The 17,179-nt window shown below is 40.1% G+C and overlaps 1 protein-coding gene across 1 annotated transcript in view; it reads left to right on the top strand.

The window, feature by feature from the left end:
• AFF3 (ALF transcription elongation factor 3) overlaps positions 1 to 17,179 on the top strand; it is a 332,349-nt gene that overhangs the window by 299,666 nt on the left and 15,504 nt on the right. The window contains exons 15-16 of the mRNA XM_054813187.1: positions 12,314 to 12,377; positions 15,055 to 15,191. Of these exons, the coding sequence (XP_054669162.1) occupies positions 12,314 to 12,377; positions 15,055 to 15,191 (201 nt within the window). The remainder of the gene's footprint in view (positions 1 to 12,313; positions 12,378 to 15,054; positions 15,192 to 17,179) is intronic.

The following is a 17,179-nucleotide window of genomic DNA, read 5'->3' as shown; positions in this document are numbered from 1 at the left end:
TAATAATAGTGCTAATGCTAATGCTAATACTAATACTAAGGTTGGTTCACTCTACCTGCTCTCAGGGACAACTAGAGGCATGGCAGCCTCTCATAAAGAGAATCCAGATTTCCTACTATAAAGTATAAAGAATTCCCATAGACTTCATAAAGATGTAACTGTTTCGTATGTCAAGAAAAGAAGACTGCTGAGATTAATTTCTGTGTGTATTCATGGCAGTCATAAGGAGATGTGAGTTGAATAAATGTAATCAATTTTTCTTCCCCTTTTGGAGAAAACTCTCCCCTGTGTATATATCCTTGTTTTCTCTCCTTCTCCACTTCCCTTCACATTATTTAACTCTTCCAGTGCATTTATTCCACAATCTCCATTGAAGTAATTTGAAACTGTTTAGAAGTACTACCTAACTCTTCATATCTCTTAAAATACTTTATCTTCTCTAATTTACTGGCAGTCATTCAATTTTTCTGGAGTTTAAACATGCACATACAAGGCAGAAAGGTATCAGTGTGCCTGATGAAAGTCAAAATTGTAGGTGTGCACATATATTTGGTTTAGAAAAAAACACAATCAGAAACAGCTACAACAGAGCTATTGTATTTTCATCTTATTTTTCTCTCAAGATGCTGGCAAAAACCAGGGGGGACTGGTTTGTTTCATTTTCCCCCTAGAACACTGTCATAGGAAAACTGCTTTTTTCACCATCTCTGTCATCTAAGAGGCTTTTATCACTTGCTTTCTCCATTAGTGATACGTGTGATTTCTCTGGCAGGCATCTTCAATAAAACTGTTTCACCTTTTCAGAGAGAGATACAATTAAACTGTTTGTGTATAGTGCCTTCCGTGTAGAATGTCCCCAAGCAACTTGTGGCCCATTAAAAAAAGCAATCTAAAAAGCTAAATAAGATAAAACACAGAATGAAATATTTCTTAGTTTGCCTTTAAAAACAGAAACAGTTAAATGCCTGTTGTGCTAACTAGAGAAGGGAGATTTTCATGTACTACAACTGTCACCCACAACCTGTTTCTAGGAAACACCACCAGAATACCAGCTATACTAGACTTTGATTCTGAAATTATCGTGCAGAGAAGTCACTGAAATGTAGCAGATTAGACTGGCTGTAAATGTTAAATGTCAACAAATTTGACTCACATGCTAGAAGGATCAAATTAAACAAGGCAGCCAGTGTCTTTCAAATTCATATAGTACCACAGCAGAGGATTTGAAGAAATGCAATACAGTAGGTCTAAAATTATGTAGTAATCCTAATGGCAGCATTTTGTCCAAAATTATGCCTATGAAGTATTTCATCTCATAATCCATGAAGTTCTGAATTACTGTAATCCAGCCATGGCTTTAAAGTCTTCATTTTAATCAGAAGCTATAGTTTTTAAGAGACTAAATCCCTTATATTTGATTTAAAACAACAACTAATTTTTTTGACCAATTGGTGTCTCTTTGCTTTATTCTCAATTTATTTTCTCCAGATCATTGACAACAGCTGTCACTAGCAATAAATTGGAACACAAGTAGGTCAATAAAAAAGTATATCTTGCTTGGCAGAGTGCTGTATACACATACATCGCAATATAGAAGTAAATATAGCTAACAGTCTTCAAAAGGCAGGCAAAATCCTACTTGCCCTGGTTTGCCATTGTTTACTGCCTGCTCTAAATATGCTTCAAGGTACCCAGCATGCCATGTATAAGTGACATCAATGCTGTTTCCAGTATTAATTCTTAACAAGATTTCCTTGATTTTTGGCCATTTCTGACTCTATGAAGAGAACATTTTCAAGGCTACATAATAATGCTTCAAGCCAAATTCAGTCCTGCTGTAATTTCACTGAATGATAGAATTCCCAATAACCGCATTTAGGAACAAAGTCTGTTGTCCTTGAAGTGATAAGCACAGACATGCTGTGCGTGCCCGAGGGCACAGTCCTACACCCTCCTCAAAATACTGCATGTGTGGTATAAAAAAGAGCAGAGTGTGCCCAGCTTCACAGTTTTCCTTATGGCTAAAGCGGAACATGCTCCTCAGGATTATTTTCTTACTTGCATTGTGGGTTACCCTTTCAAACTTAGGGTGTATTTTTTCTTCACTCACATTTATTGTCCTTTCTGGCCTTATAGAAGCAAGAAAATACATCTTCTTCAGCTTTTTTTTTTTAATTCATATTTTGTTGAGTGTTTGTGCCATCTTTATGGATTTAGGTGCTACACACACACACCAGCTTTACGTTGTCCAAGGGACATATCCTGCTGTAAGATAGCATTCCTGTGTTTGTTTGTCAACCAGTAAACCATATACCCAGAAAATACTCAGCCTGTAAAGGTGTTATGCATAGAGCTCATGAAAAGCTCAAAAGATAACTTCTTGTCACATCACTTTGTTTTGGCTTGAACCCCAAGTCTGTCATTTTCAGTCTCCTCTTCCTTGTTCTTCTGCCTCAGAGTAGGAAAGAAAAGGTGCTCTTGGGTTGTGACACCCATACAACATCTGGAAGTCATCTCATTTTGCATTGCTCAAAATGCCTTAAGGACACCTGATCCTCTGAAGTATTTAGAGAGACTTTTGTAATGCTGAGCACATCCTCAGGAGCACCGTTAAGGAAAAGAGCTTCGCTCCTCTTCTCATCAGCAATCTAAAAAATCACTGGTCAGATAATTCAACATCTACTACACTAAGTTCCTCACAAATTCATATGCTTACTTTGGACTGCTCCATTTCTTGGCTTTGGGAGATTTCAAGACTTCATCTGACCATCTCATTCTTCCTCTCCTTCCCTTCTTACCTGTGGCACTGAATTTTCTCATGTGTACACTGCCCATGAGAAAATAACATTAGACGATTAGACAGCAGGCATTGCCTCCCATGATTAGGTAATTAAGTTGCCTGTTCTCTGCAAGACCACCTACCCACTTTCTTTTTCAGGACACTTTGTGAGAGTTTGGTCTGGTGGGAAACAGATGCTTAATCAGCTCTAGCAGGAGATTCTCACAGGGTAAAGAATTTATAGCCACTATTCCCTGTCATCAAAGAAAAGCCAGAGCTGTGGACCTCATTTGAACTTACAGGCTACATCCATGCCCCTCCTCTGTTCCTATGGGCGGGTAGTCCAGCACTGCTTATGTTTATGTGATTAAACTGTCCTCACTCTGCAAAACAAAGAATGCTCACTGCCTCCTGAGAACAGTTCCTCGCCTGTGCTGTCCCTCAGCTGTGCCCAGGCATTGTCTGGGACTGAGCTCAAGACTGTGCCAGGGAGAGTATTAGCGATTAAACAGCATGGATGATCAAATGATAGAGCTGGTATCCTTGCCCTGCTTATTTCACTTGCACAGATGTAGCCAAGGAATGGTTTTACTGGCAGACTCAGATCTGAAATATCCTCTGATAATTTTGCCACTCAGGAAAGAGGATTTGTTTGCATCAATTGATTTTGATGTGCCTTTTTCTTACTCTACAGCTTGACTAGAAAATATCTTTAGTCCACAGTGAATCATAACAGTGAGCAGAGCTCAGCAAACTCTCCTCCAGGTCCCAGCAGAGCTCAATCTCTCAGACAGAAGACAGTCTCTCCTGCCAGTCTCTCCCAGTTTTTCCTCACCTCTGCAACTGGTGAGCAATGAGCAGATGCCTACAGCAGGTGATGAGCACCCTCCAAACCCCTTTGCAGCTATTTGACTAGGCTAGGTCTTTTACTGAATATGAGGAAGTCTCATTTAACTTTCCATGGTATTTACTGTTCTAGCATACCTCTGGTTCTTGACAGAGCTTATTTTCCTCAGGTTAGGTAGCAAACATTGGTTTGTCCTTGAAGAGCTAAAAGTCCATCCCAGTGTAACTCAGGTTTTGTCGTCTTGTGCTGGATCACAGAGCACTGTGGGTTTTCATCACCCTTGATGCCAGGATTCACAGGTGTGGTGTGTAAGAGATATTCTAATGCCTCTATTTGCAGCTTAATTCCTAAGTCAGCTTTGCTGTCTCTGTGGCGGTGGAAAACATCTTTACATACATTCGAAGAATTGACTTAAAGTCCATTTTCCACAATGTAATTACCCAGAAGTTTTCCTTTTGGACTAGAAGGCTCACTGTAACGGCCCTAGGGTGCAAAGGCTGTGATCCCCCCAAGGAAACCTGGGAGCTTTCCTGTTCATTCCTTCAACATATTAGGGATATTTTCATCTTCCAGTGATAATGACCCACACTAGCAGAGCATCATAACCACTTTAGCCTAGAGAATCGCAGATAGACTGTTCAAACTCATTTTTAGCCTGGGAGTACCCTGTTCATCTTGAGAACCAACAATGAGTCATGGAGCTGGAGAGGGGCTGTGATGACTTAGTGCACATGAGGAATATGAATTCTCAGAATCCCTATCAGATGCTTTCCTGGTCTTCTAGTGCCTGATTATGATTTCTTTCAAATCCTCTGATTCTAAGTTTCTTAGAAAGGCATTGCAGGACAGAGCCCTGGACAGAGTCTCTGTTTCAGGATCGCCTGCTCCTTTCAGTGTAGATACCCCATTCACTGACTCAGGTTTCACACATACTGTCACTCAACAGTTTCACCCACACCTTGGCTCCTCACTTGTCAGAGCTGGGAACATCGGAGCTGGCTGCCAGGTAGTTTCTCTCCCAGAAAGACCTTTCTGCCTTTGGTTTTCAGCTGCCTCTTGGGAATTCAGGGTGGGATTCCATGGCATTTTGAAACAATATAAATGTGGACTGCTGTGTTCCTGCCTTCTCTCCCTGCTTCTGACTGTAAAGGCTTTCAACCCACCTTCGACTGAAATTAGTTGATTTCAGAGTATCTATTTAACATAAAAAAAGAGACACAATTGTAGTTTATCTGCAAAGATGTAATGTTTTCCCCGTCTGCTTTTAATACAGGAGCTCAAGTGCCTTTCATTCTGCTCTCTTCACATGTACACTTTGCCCTTGCATGATTTAGTCTGGATATTGATTTCACATGGATATCTTTATGTCATGAATCTGGGTCGTGCCCAGGAATTTGTAGTGGATTTTGACTCTTTTTCTTGGTCTCTCATGTTTCACTGTATTGACATGGGTAGTCTGGGGGATTTTTCATTTTTGCCAAAATAGGAATCCGTACTTACTTTATCTTTCTTCATTTAATTTAAATTAGGTGCCAGGCTTTAATTTTGTCTGCTATTTTTTGCAACAGTAACTCCCCCTCTAGGTATCTGTACTATTCATCTATTCATCTAATCTAAGCTATTGACCTTGTTATACTAAGCCCAGCAAGATAATAGTTGTGTAGTTGTGTGATTGAGTAAATTTTTCTTACATTTGGCCTGACTCCGATCAGATCCTTTGTTCTTGTCTTTCTGAAATGCCTATAGCATTATCATGTAAACAGGTCACAAATACTCCCTCTGCCCTCTCCACTTGTACGCTCCCCTGCTGGGTCTGCCATAGTGAGCATGAGACTCCCATTCCTGGGTACCCACCTTGCAGAGTGCCATGGGCTCTCCCCCACCATGTGTGCCACCATGCATGCCATGCCCCAGGCACAGCTCTGCCATGTCCCATAAAACAGCATTTATTTTAAGTTGTGGAATGGGCGGGAGACCATGATACATCAGGGGAGAACACTATTTTGTATAGTAATACCTCCTCCTCACCTTCAGCTCTGTCCTTTACCCCCAAAATGACCACCTTTATCTGTGACCCAACATGTCAGACATGCTCCTGACACGTCCCAGTGTGAAACAGCAAATAGGCAGGGCTGCGTACTCCCGTCTTTCACTTCACATGGTTTTCTTGCTCTTACAGGATTTTCTTCTCTTCTTGGACTGAAAGTTCAAGGCCTGTTGGCACAGCTTCAAAACTGAGCATGGGCTAAGCCTGGCCACGCCAGTTTCTTCTGATTTGTCCCTAGCTCTCATCAAATTTTAAAGTTGCTTATATCGCTGTTCTGCTCCCTTCCAGCACACTCACCATTTTAAGGTCTAGATTAGTAAAGTTGTGAAACTGGTCCTATGTTTAGAATTATGATTTAAGCTGCTTTTATTACATGCAATTGTTGTACACTGAGGAAGCACTAGTTTGTTTTTTATAACACTTCAGCAGCATTATCTCTGAAGGGTATTAAAATATGCACTTGGCTACATTTATGATGTTTAATTGAACTTTTATTAGGTTTTTTTAATGTATCCTCATAAAGCACCATACCACAGTAAGAAATAATGTACAAGTGGTAGATTATGTAAATTAAGCAGAAAATGCTATAGTTTAGTATTTAGTTCATATAAAATATAAAAATTAGATGAAAAATGTGGTTTTGAATGCAGTTATAATTAAAATTGTATATTGGAGTCTAAGCTACACCGTACTCTGTAAATACCAGCGGTTGCGCTGAGTTCCAAGGAGATTATGTTGCAGTAGATGCTGATAAATTACTGTACGAAGTAAGGCTTTTATTGATTCACTTTGTTTGATTCTCTTCCCTTTTTTTACTGCATGAGTTTACATTTTTGCAATTATCTGCTAAACTGGAGTAAATTAAATTCAGAGAAGGCAGCAAAAGACAGAGGTGGCAGAGATGCGCTGTAATGGCATAGAGCTAAATAGGATGAGAGGAACATATACACACACAAGCATTTCACCTGGGTAATGGTAACATCACTCTTAGGAGCTCAACAGCCCGGAAATTCTGAAAGGCTGCTTCTGGAAGGGGAGTAATTACGATGCCTGCAGCCATCTCACCTCACGCTGGGATCCCGTGCAACATAACAAGCAATGGAAACGCTGTCTTTCCTGCTGGTATTCGACAAGCTCCCAGAGAAAGTGGTGGCAAAGCGAGTGAGAGAAATTCTGGACAGTAGCGGATTGTTTGATAAATTTCATCCTGGATTCAGCCACAGCCATGCTACTGAGGCTGCCCTTGTCAAAGTCATAAATGGTTTGAATGCCGCTGCTGAAAAGGAAGCCTGGCCTTGTTTGTACTATCAGATCTAGCCGTGGGGGGGTTATTCTGTAAAAGGCTGGATTCTGTTGCACTGCCTAGGTGACTGGCTAGTGTTGACTGAGAATGCGTTGAACTGGTTCCAGCGGTACTTGATTGCTTTCCCCAATCAACATAGTAGGGTAAATTCTCCTCGAGAGCAGCCAGTTTCGCATAATGACACTTGATCCCAGGGAGAATTCACCAGCAGCCTGACTAAGTTGGCACTGATGCTTTACGCTCTTTCTCTTGCCTTTCAGAGAGATATATGAGATGCATTAGAGCAGTGTATTAGAACTCCTTTTTGGCTTTGTTGAGGAGGACTGTATTTCCAAAAGTACCAACAATCAGATATTCGGAAACAAAAGACTTTCTTGTGCAGTCAAGATTATTAATAGGGATAAAACATTTGATTGTACCTGTTAATTTGAACTCAGACTTCTTTTTAATTTTACTTTTTTTAAAAAAGAGGCCTGAATTATTTTTGTAAATCTGGAGTGACAGTGCTGACACCGATAGATACATACAGTTGTAAATAGCTTAAGAGGAGAATCTGACTCAATTGTCTGAAAACCAGAAGTCACTGAATAACTTTCCATGGGACTTCAGTTTACATTCATGACCAGTAACCTTTCTAGCCTAACAAAGAGACTCCAGTGCTGCTTCTACTACTCACATCCACTCCAGTTCAACCAGTAGCCTGGTACCATTTCCACCCTGTAGAATTTTTCCCTATTCCCTGGTTCCTCAGGCTGTAGCAAGGCTGTGATATGCAGAGGGATTGCAAACCTTAAACCAAAGACCTGAAAAGGAGTTTAGCTGAAGATCTTTCTGCATCTCATCAGTGAGAAAACAGATTTGCTTCTCCTCAGTAACAGCTACATATTGCCTCTCAACAGTAACATATAGTGTCTGAAGTTAGTATGCAATGACATTACCTGCAAATTATCCAGTCAGAGATTATCACATATTTCACTAAAAAGACCAAGTTACAGCGGAAATTTGGATGAACCTTGAAGTTTGTAACAGATAAGGGTTCTCAATCACTATAAAATCAGAATATGATTAACAATCTTTTGTGAACTTCACAGATACAAAATGTGCAGTGTGCAAAAGAACAATCCTGAGTAATGAATTTATGCATCCTCTTTCTCATGTGTCTTCACATGTACATGAGCTGAAGTAACCTGTTATTTTCAAGGAGCCTATAGAAGAAGGTTTTTTATCTTTTTCTTTTTTTTTGTTTTGTTTTTACTTCATAACATAATAATTTAAACTAGTATACTGGATTTAAAAAGACAAATGGTATTCATGTGCAGTGGGACTCTAAACAAAACTGAATTTGAAACCTTTCTTTGACATTAAAAAATCCAAAAATAATTAAATCCAAGCACCTCCTTATTGTGTTACTAAAGTGATTTAAGAAATGTATGCAATGTAAATAAACATACATTAAATCTATAGGACATTTCAGCTTTTAATTTTCACCCAAAATGCACATTAGTCATCTGTATAGAAAGTTTATTAACATGTAGTGATAAATTGAAGAAGATGGCATAAAGAGATCAGAATTTGACTTGGCATATTTATTAACACTATTGAACAAGCACTGTTTAAGAAACTAGAAAAAAACATACCCTATCTATTTTTTCCCAATGAGTCTTAAGTTCTGTTAGGTATCCCCTGATTTGTAAATCAATCTTGCATTTTTCCTATGGAAATACCTAAATATTCACACTGAGAATATATATGTTTTGCTTTAAAACAGCCTCTTAATGGTTTCTTTTTTATATTAGGCTTCCCAAAAAACAATTGGACTTAGCACAGACTTATGACTTCAGGTTTTGCACGTTGCATTATGTTTAACCACACCATAGCAGACCCTCAAAGCAAGCTTCTTGGCTCACTAATGTGCATGCCTCTTGGTAATACCCTCATTGCTAATCATAACTGAGGAGAATAAATCCTGCTAGTTGAAAACCATTTACAATTAACTTATAAATAAGTAACCGTAATTACATTGTGTTATCTCACTTTGTTTTTACAGCCTCTTACCGTGCTTCAAACAAGCAATTTAGACATATAGTGCTGGTTGGGGATGTTGCAAAGGACATATTTTAATGACCTGAGTTTGAAAGGATCATGTAAAGGTTCATCACTTTGATCATTTCAGAGAGATGAGACCACTGTTTTGATGATTTGCTCTGCCCTGCTTTGCTTTTTGGCACTTCATAGTAAACCATCTAACCTAGGTCATTGCACAAGATAAGGAGAAATGGGACTTACATTTTTTAAGAATTCTTTCAATGGCCTTCAGTGAAAACATAGGTTTTTTCTATATCAAGCCACAACCACTGTTTCAATGTCTAATATTTCATAATTGACTGTCACGGTTTAACCCCAGCCAGCAACCAAGCACCAGGTAGCTGCTTGCTCATCCCTCCCCGCCAAAGAGGATGGAGAGAAGAATGGAAAAAAACCTCATGGGTTGAGATAAAGACAGTTTAATAGGATAACAAAGGAAGAGAAGAATAATAATAGTAATAACAAATAATAATAATAAAAACAACAACACAACAACAACAATATGATGCACAAACATAATTGCTCACCACATGCAGAAAAACAACCTGATGCCCAGTCTGTTTCCAAGCAGCAATCCTGCCTCCCAGATAGCCTCCCCGGTTATATCTGGAGCATGACATTGTATGGTAGGGAATATCCCTTTGGCCAGTCTGGGCCAGCTGTCCTGGCTGTGATCTCCCAGCTTCTTGCGCACCTGGCAGGGAGTGAGAAGCCGAAAAGTCCTTGACAGTGTAAGCGCTACAACTACCTAGCAACGACTAAAAACATCAGTGTGTTATCAACATTATTCTCATACTAAATCCAAAACACAGCACTATACCAGCTACTAGAAAGAAAATTAACTCTGTCTCAGCTGAAACCAGGACTTTGACCAAGACCAAATCCAGATGGTTTGTATTATTAAGATGTTAGCATCTTGCTGGGCACAGGAAGTATTTGCAGCTGCAGTAGGTTATGATGTACTGGGATACAAACCTGTCTTTAGTGCCCTTTCTGACTTACTGGCTAGAGTAAGCTAGGGGGAAATTCCACTCTGAAGGAGAATAATATTTTAAAGAAAGTTGGAGCAAAGGAACTGTTTTTCTTCATATCAACAAGCTTTTTAGGGCAGAGATCATTCAAAATTAGCCAGACTTGGAATTTTATTTCCATGTAGCCTTCCTTCTCTTCAAAAAAGGTTGACTAACCTTCCATGATGCAATTAAATGTCCTTGAAAGCGTGTGCACTTAAGTAGAAGGAAACAGACTAAGTAAACGCACTGGAATGGTCTCAAGGAAGTACATATGGCTGTCTTCTTTTGTCAAGAGGCTCCCTCTTGCTCCCACTGATCTCAGTTATTGATCTGAGCATGTTCTTACTAGTATTAGCAGGAATTTTTTATTCATCCATCCCACTGACTTCAGTATTTAGATCTGTACCTTCTCTGACTGACACAAAACATTTTTTAAACAAGTGTGCTGAGAAATCTGTTTCAAAAAAGCCCTAGTTAGGATTGTGTACTGGTTTGCACTGGGATAGAGTTAATTTTCTTCACAGTAGCTCTTATGGTGCTGTGTTTTGGATCTGTGACCAAAACAGCGTTGATAACACAGGAATGCTATAGCTCTTGCTGAGCAGTGCTTGCACAGTGTCAAGGCTTTTTCTGTTTCCCACCCTGCCCCGACAGCAAGTAGTCTAGGGGATATCTCGTACTATATGACGTCATGCTCAGCAATAAAAGCTGGAAGAAGAAGGAGAAAGAGGGGACATTCAAAGTGATGGCGTTTGTCTTTCCAAGTCATCGTTAAGCACGACGAAGCCCTGCTTTCCTGGAGATAGCTGAACACCTGCCTGCCTATGGGAAGGAATGAATGAATTCCTTGTTCTGCTTTGCTTTACCTATTAGTCTGTCTTTATCTCAACCAACAAGTTTTCTCACTTTTACCCTTCTGATTCTCTCCCCTATCCCACTGGGGGGCATGAGTGAGTGGCCGGGTGGAGCTCAGCTGCCTGCTGGGGTTAACCTACAACACATTGCTGAGTGGCAATAGTACCATATCATTTACAACATCAAGCACTTAAAAGCGTGAATGGTAAGAACATCAGAATTCATACTTGGACTACTCAGGAATATCGCATTTTCATTAGATAAGGGCAAAGGGATGACACTCTAACCAATACTAAGAAAACTATTTTGCAAGGCAAAACTTCCTTCTCTGAGATAGATGAGGATATGGCAGTAACCACAGCATAAGCTGAGAAGAACAAGGACATATTTTAACTGAATAGAGAAAGAGAAAGGCCATCCCCCATGTATATGAGACTGGAAGAATCTGCAGGGTCAGGAAATGTGAAGACTTTTGTGAGTCTGAAGATGCAAGGTTAGGGCCTGAAATGACATGGCAAATGGCAGTTCACAGTGGCTGAGAAAGGTGCAATAGGGAGAGCTTGTGGGAGGAGATGAAGAAATTTGCTTCAGCTATGAGGAGCTAACAGAGTTGGTGACCAGACATTGCCAAGACGACATCAGTTTGTGTTTTCAGTTTGAATGGAAGTGGCTAAGTCTGGATCAGAAATGGCACTTGAATTTGAGCCCTGCAGTCAGTAGGTCAGGTAGGTTAAGGAAGGGATGGAGTCTCTGAGATCAGTTTGAGGAGAAATCAATGGAGAAATTGGCACAAGCAATGCCAGTGGAATTGCAGCAGGCAGCACAGCACTGAGTCGGAGATGAACTCCAGGCAGCAAAAGTAAACAGCACTCTCAGCATACTTACAGATAAGAGGGAGAAGGGAGGTGAGATAGTAGTTGTGGAAGCAAACAGATTCAACGTGTGTTTTCAAAGTGGAGGGATTAAACACACACTTGTTTTGAGAGGAGGGAGAAGCCAAGGCAAATGACAGTGTACAGAGAGGAGTAGAAAAAGAGGTAAGCAAGCACCAGGGAGAGGGGACGATGGAATAACTTGTTCCGCTTGCATCCGTTTTGCAGATCAAAACTGCACTAATTTGGAAAGCAGTTTATATAATCCATAAAACCACATTTTATTAGCCTTTTTTTGCTTTGAATCACTGACTTCTAAAGAATGAGAACAGCCATAAATGCTATTGTCTCCACAGGCAGCAATTTGGAAATAGAAGATGCATGGTTACATGATAAGTGTATTTTCTTCATAAAAAATGTTTGCAAATCAGGTTTAAAATAAGGGAAAAATAACTTGAAAATATTCTGCACTTCAGAAAATCATAAAATGTCTTCTTATTTTCCCCTGGTAGGCCACGCAATGCAGATTACTTTATGCAGGAAGCTAAACGGAAGAAGCATAAAGCAGATGCAATGGTGAGAACATTTTCTTTCCAGTTATGTTGCTCCAAATTATTTTTGTAATGCTGTTTCTTCATCAGTGCAGTATTGCTGGGGTAATTATAAAATCTATTATAAGCATGGCTAGGCTTGTTAAATTAAGAAATGTTTATATAATCAAATGTTCATAGCCCAATAAACTATGACTTAACAAATAATGACTTACTGAGATAAAGGCCTGGATAAATAAAACTTTCCATTTATTCCTTTGCTTTAATTAGTAACTATAGTAATGGAGGCTGTGTAACGGATCCACATACCTATCTTGTCAGTTTAACTAGCTGGCTAAGTCCTATAATTGTATCCCCAAATTTGGTCTGGTGGCTGAGGTATTTTTACTTCTTTTAAAGAGCTTTGGCTTTTTGGTGCCAAAAGAATCCAGGTTTCATGGCAGACATTTCCTAATATAATCAGAAGCACACAAGGAATCTGTGTAACCCCAGAGGAACACCTTGCACACAAAGGACTGTTGCAACAAACAGATTCTTGGCCCTGGCTTTGACCTGTCTAAAAATGTAGCTGGTAAGACCCTCCTGAGAAAGGGGAATGTGAGGTTATATGGACCACTGAAGGGATGCTTGTCTTCCCAAACAAATGGGTGCAACAAAGTCCGCAGTGCTCTGGGAGAGCTCCGCTTCGCCATCTCTCAGCTTTCTCCAAGTCTATGTTTGTCCAGCACTATGAATAAGCCAGCACAGTCTTAAAAAACACTAGGCCTCTGGGATGGCAGACGCAATATATGGGATGGGCCCCTGCATTAATGTGGCCGTCTTGCAGGTGGGAGTAGTTGCAGTCTTGCCTTGCCCTGTCATACAGACACTTTGTTGTCACAGCAGCAGGAAAGGAGAAAGGTAGCTCAGAGCCTCTGTTTCTTCACCTCTTTTTCTCAGCTGTACAGAATGTAAAAAGGCCAAAGAAGCAGAAGCAGGCCTTAATTTAGGACACTAACACTGAGTTTTACACTCTACCTGAGTTTATAAGTTCAAATTTCCGTGGTTTATTCAGTTCCATTTTACTCTAAAGTGAGTCTTAAATCAGAAAATATTGTGGAGAAGTACAAATGGTGCATTTTAGTGTGTTGCTTTAAACAGAATGGAAAAAATCACTTAATATGCAAAGGAAATTCTTAGCCTGAAGAGAAATATTTTTATGCTAGACTTTCAGAAACAGGAGGTGCAAGCATTATTCTCCGCTCTGCCACAAGTTTCCTGCACGCAAGTCACTTAGGCACAGTTTAACTAGCCTCCCATCAGTGTTACGTGATTGAAACATCCTTCACATTCAGCTTCTGTACGCAGTGGACCAGCACCTTACTTACACCTTGTGAATAGCCCTTTGCAGGTACTTCCTCTCCCTCCTTAACTGTGTAGGGATCCTGGAGGAATTCCCATATTGCCAAAGTGCCTCCAGGCACTTTGAATCACCTTGCTGGGCTCGATAGCTCCTACTTTGGCACTGCAATACCTAGTATAGGCACTTAGAGTGAGCAGCCTGGAAATTACTCTAAGTCTCTCTGCTCCTTAGTCCCCCCATCTGTGAAATTGGGATAATAGCACTTCCACTCGCAGAAGAGCGTTGGGGAGAGAAATATAATAAAAAGTTTGTGAAGTTCTCTGGTATGATCGCAATGGGAGTCTCATAAGAACCTAAAATAGATTGAAGCCAGTGTGCCATTCCAAAGTTACTATTTAAAATCTTTATCCCTTGGAAAAGAATAAGGTCCATTAACCTTTCACTGTGTGCATCAGATTTCAACCAAATGCATCCAGTCCATTAATGGGCTTTATGTACCACAGGAGTTCTGTCTGAAGGAAAAAGAAGTCAGGACACAGAGGTATTAGTATGATTCACCTCTATCCACATCAAAAAAATTCTGAGAGCAGATACGTGGTATGTAAGTGTACATATATGAACATTATGTGCACATTTGCATAAACACCATTGTTGAGGACATATATGTATGTATATCTGTATAAGTACACACGTACACACACAGAGAGTCAAAGAAGTACTGAAAATAGGAGAAGAAATGGGGCAAGGGAAAAGGATGGCAGGAGAAGCTGAGGGAGCAGAGCAAACCCTGAAAGGGGAGGAGGATATAGAAAGCAAATTGCTGAGAAGAGGAAAGTATGGTCACTGATGAAAATGGTAGGGATAAAGAAGACATGAGAACAGAGATGATCCTTTGAATAAGAGAGTTAGTAGTCAAAGTATTATTTCTGATTCCCTTAGTTCACAATAATAATTACCTTTCTTTGCTGAGTGATGAAAAACTACATTTGCAAACATATGTGAAACCCTTTTTAATGAAAGCTGAAGCAAAAGGCCTGATGAGTTTGTGGAATTTCCAGCACTGGAAGAGCTTTGACAAAGATCTGTCAGGAATGTCCTAGGCAGAGTCGATCCTTCTTTGGACACATGAGTGTGGTCCAAATAACATTTTGTAGCCTTTTTCAGCTCTACGCTCTGTATCTTACAATTTTCACTGATGCACAGGGTTTGATGAGGTCTAGCTTTCTCATAGGAAAATTTGTGAATCTGAAGATATACCAACTTGCATCAAGTTTACAATTGACATTGAGAAAATCCCATCAAATGTAACCATATCTTGATGATTACACTATTTCTCTGTGTCCTTATTTTTTCCCTCTAGGTGGAAAAGTTTGGAAAGGCACTGAATTATGCAGAAGCAGCACTATCGTTTATTGAGTGTGGAAATGCAATGGAACAAGGCCCAATGGAATCTAAATCCCCTTATACAATGTATTCAGAAACAGTTGAACTCATCAGGTAGGAAGGGAAGAGATGACCTCAGGGGTTACTCTGTTTTGTGCAAACATGCTCATCTACATTATCACATAATTCCCTAGATACAGTAAAAAGGGAGAAGTGAGGCCCTCCCAAGTGCCTGGTCAGTCATATGTAATATGTGTGTATTAGCTGTGATTTCTATGGAAATTAAATCAGGAAACTGTGTAGAATGAAAAAAAAAAGAAAAAGCCCAAACCTTTTCATATTACTTGAGTTGCAAATTTCTTCAAGAGTTTCATGGTATAAGTCCCGTGCTACTCAAAAGGAAAAAAATAATAATGTATAATACCAAACCATTCTCATGGAGTGGTAGTTTGCAGAATGTTACAACGTGTTTAGGACTGCAGTTTAATGGTTACCTGAAAGAAGATTGAACAGTGATAGAAAAATGGACACTCAGGGTCCATTTGGTGTGTATGCTCCTACTGTAGCCAGTGGAGTCCCAAAAGCAATCTGGTTCACACTACATTTAGTCACCTTCATGGCTATTCAAACAGGACAGTCTCAAATTCAGTCCCACCCTCAGTCCCTATGAAGAAAGTTTGTCTCTTATCTCCTTTCCTCCTTTATAGTTGGTACTAATAGATAATATTATTGACAGTGTCGGTAGAGAACACAAAGGTCAAAATCATCCCAGCAGCTGAGTGACTCCCTCCGCCAGAGAGTGAGCCCAGCCACACTCACAGAGAAAGCTGCACTGCCAGCGACCACAGCATCATTCCTCAGGACAGTCAACCACGCAGCTCTTGTCAGGACTAAGTTCATAGGAAGTAAAACATTTTAATTTTTAATCATATTCATAGTGGAGCAAAGCTTCTAAAACAACTGCATTCTTTCAGATGTAGTGTTGATGCAATGATTTTTTTTGCATGTTAACAATTCCATTGGCATTTTATTCCACTTAGGGCTGTCTTCTCATGCATTTCAGTGGATTGAGGCCAGCTTTCTAACTGGAAGGTTATTAAACAAAACCAAGTCTTTTTTTCAGTAAGAGAATAGTACATCCCATCTCTGCAATTCTTCCCCTTTTTTTTTTTTCAAAAGGCAGAAAGCTCTTTCTTTGTCTGCCCTGTCTTTTTTCATGGTAGTAAATATGTGGTCCTAAGTCTGGAAATGAATTTTGCTTGCAGATCTGTAGCTTTCAATAATGTGTATAGCTGTGGTTGTGTTGTAGTGTGACTTGCTGTTGATCTCACTTGCTGCAGCTCAGAAAAATAAGTGGTTTACTAGGTATGCTTGTGGAAACAAAACATTCATACCAAATCTTTGCACAGGTATCAGGATTAAAGTTTGAAAACAAAGATACGAAAAAACACCAGCAGCTAATTATGGGGAACAGGTATTTTTCTGGAAGCGAGCCCAGAAGTGCTATGTGTTGTCCTAACCTTGTCCATTGTTCAGGTATTCAGCTGGAAGCTGAGATTTCCAGAAACTAATTTGTGATTGCATAGCACATACACTCTTGAAACAGCAGTGCTACCTCTGTGGATGTTTAATATTTATAGAATTTGAATGTAATGTCATATGAGCAAAAATAGCTCTGAGCCACATGTTCCCCCTCTGCTCTGCTCTGCTTGGAGGAGCAAATCTGGGTAGACACGCTCAGAACTGGCAGGGTGAGGGCAGCACCAGCTTCAGGGCAGGCTGTCGCCTGCCTTCAAATGCTGTGAAAACCTTTCTGCATGAACTCTGTGTAACTGGGTCTCCACAGCAGCGGAGGTTATTTTGGTAGGACAACACCACCTCACCAGCTAGGCTCCCGTCTGGACTGACGGATGTTCAATGGAGTTACTGCTGTTTAAAGAGTGCAGGGAGCCACTGTTATTGGCAAACTAGCTCCAAAACACAACCAGAAAAACATATGCATGTTTGGTAACTTGAGCAAATATGTATAAGGGATCAGATCAAATGACATCGGCCAGCTTAGCTCTCTGATCAGTAATATAAAGCCGTCTCAGTTAACTCAC

The sequence above is a fragment of the Grus americana genome, chromosome 1 (assembly GCF_028858705.1).
Source record: "Grus americana isolate bGruAme1 chromosome 1, bGruAme1.mat, whole genome shotgun sequence".
NCBI lineage: Eukaryota > Metazoa > Chordata > Aves > Gruiformes > Gruidae > Grus > Grus americana.
Note: the sequence above shows the minus strand (reverse complement) of the source record. Positions and strands in the feature narration are given on the sequence as shown.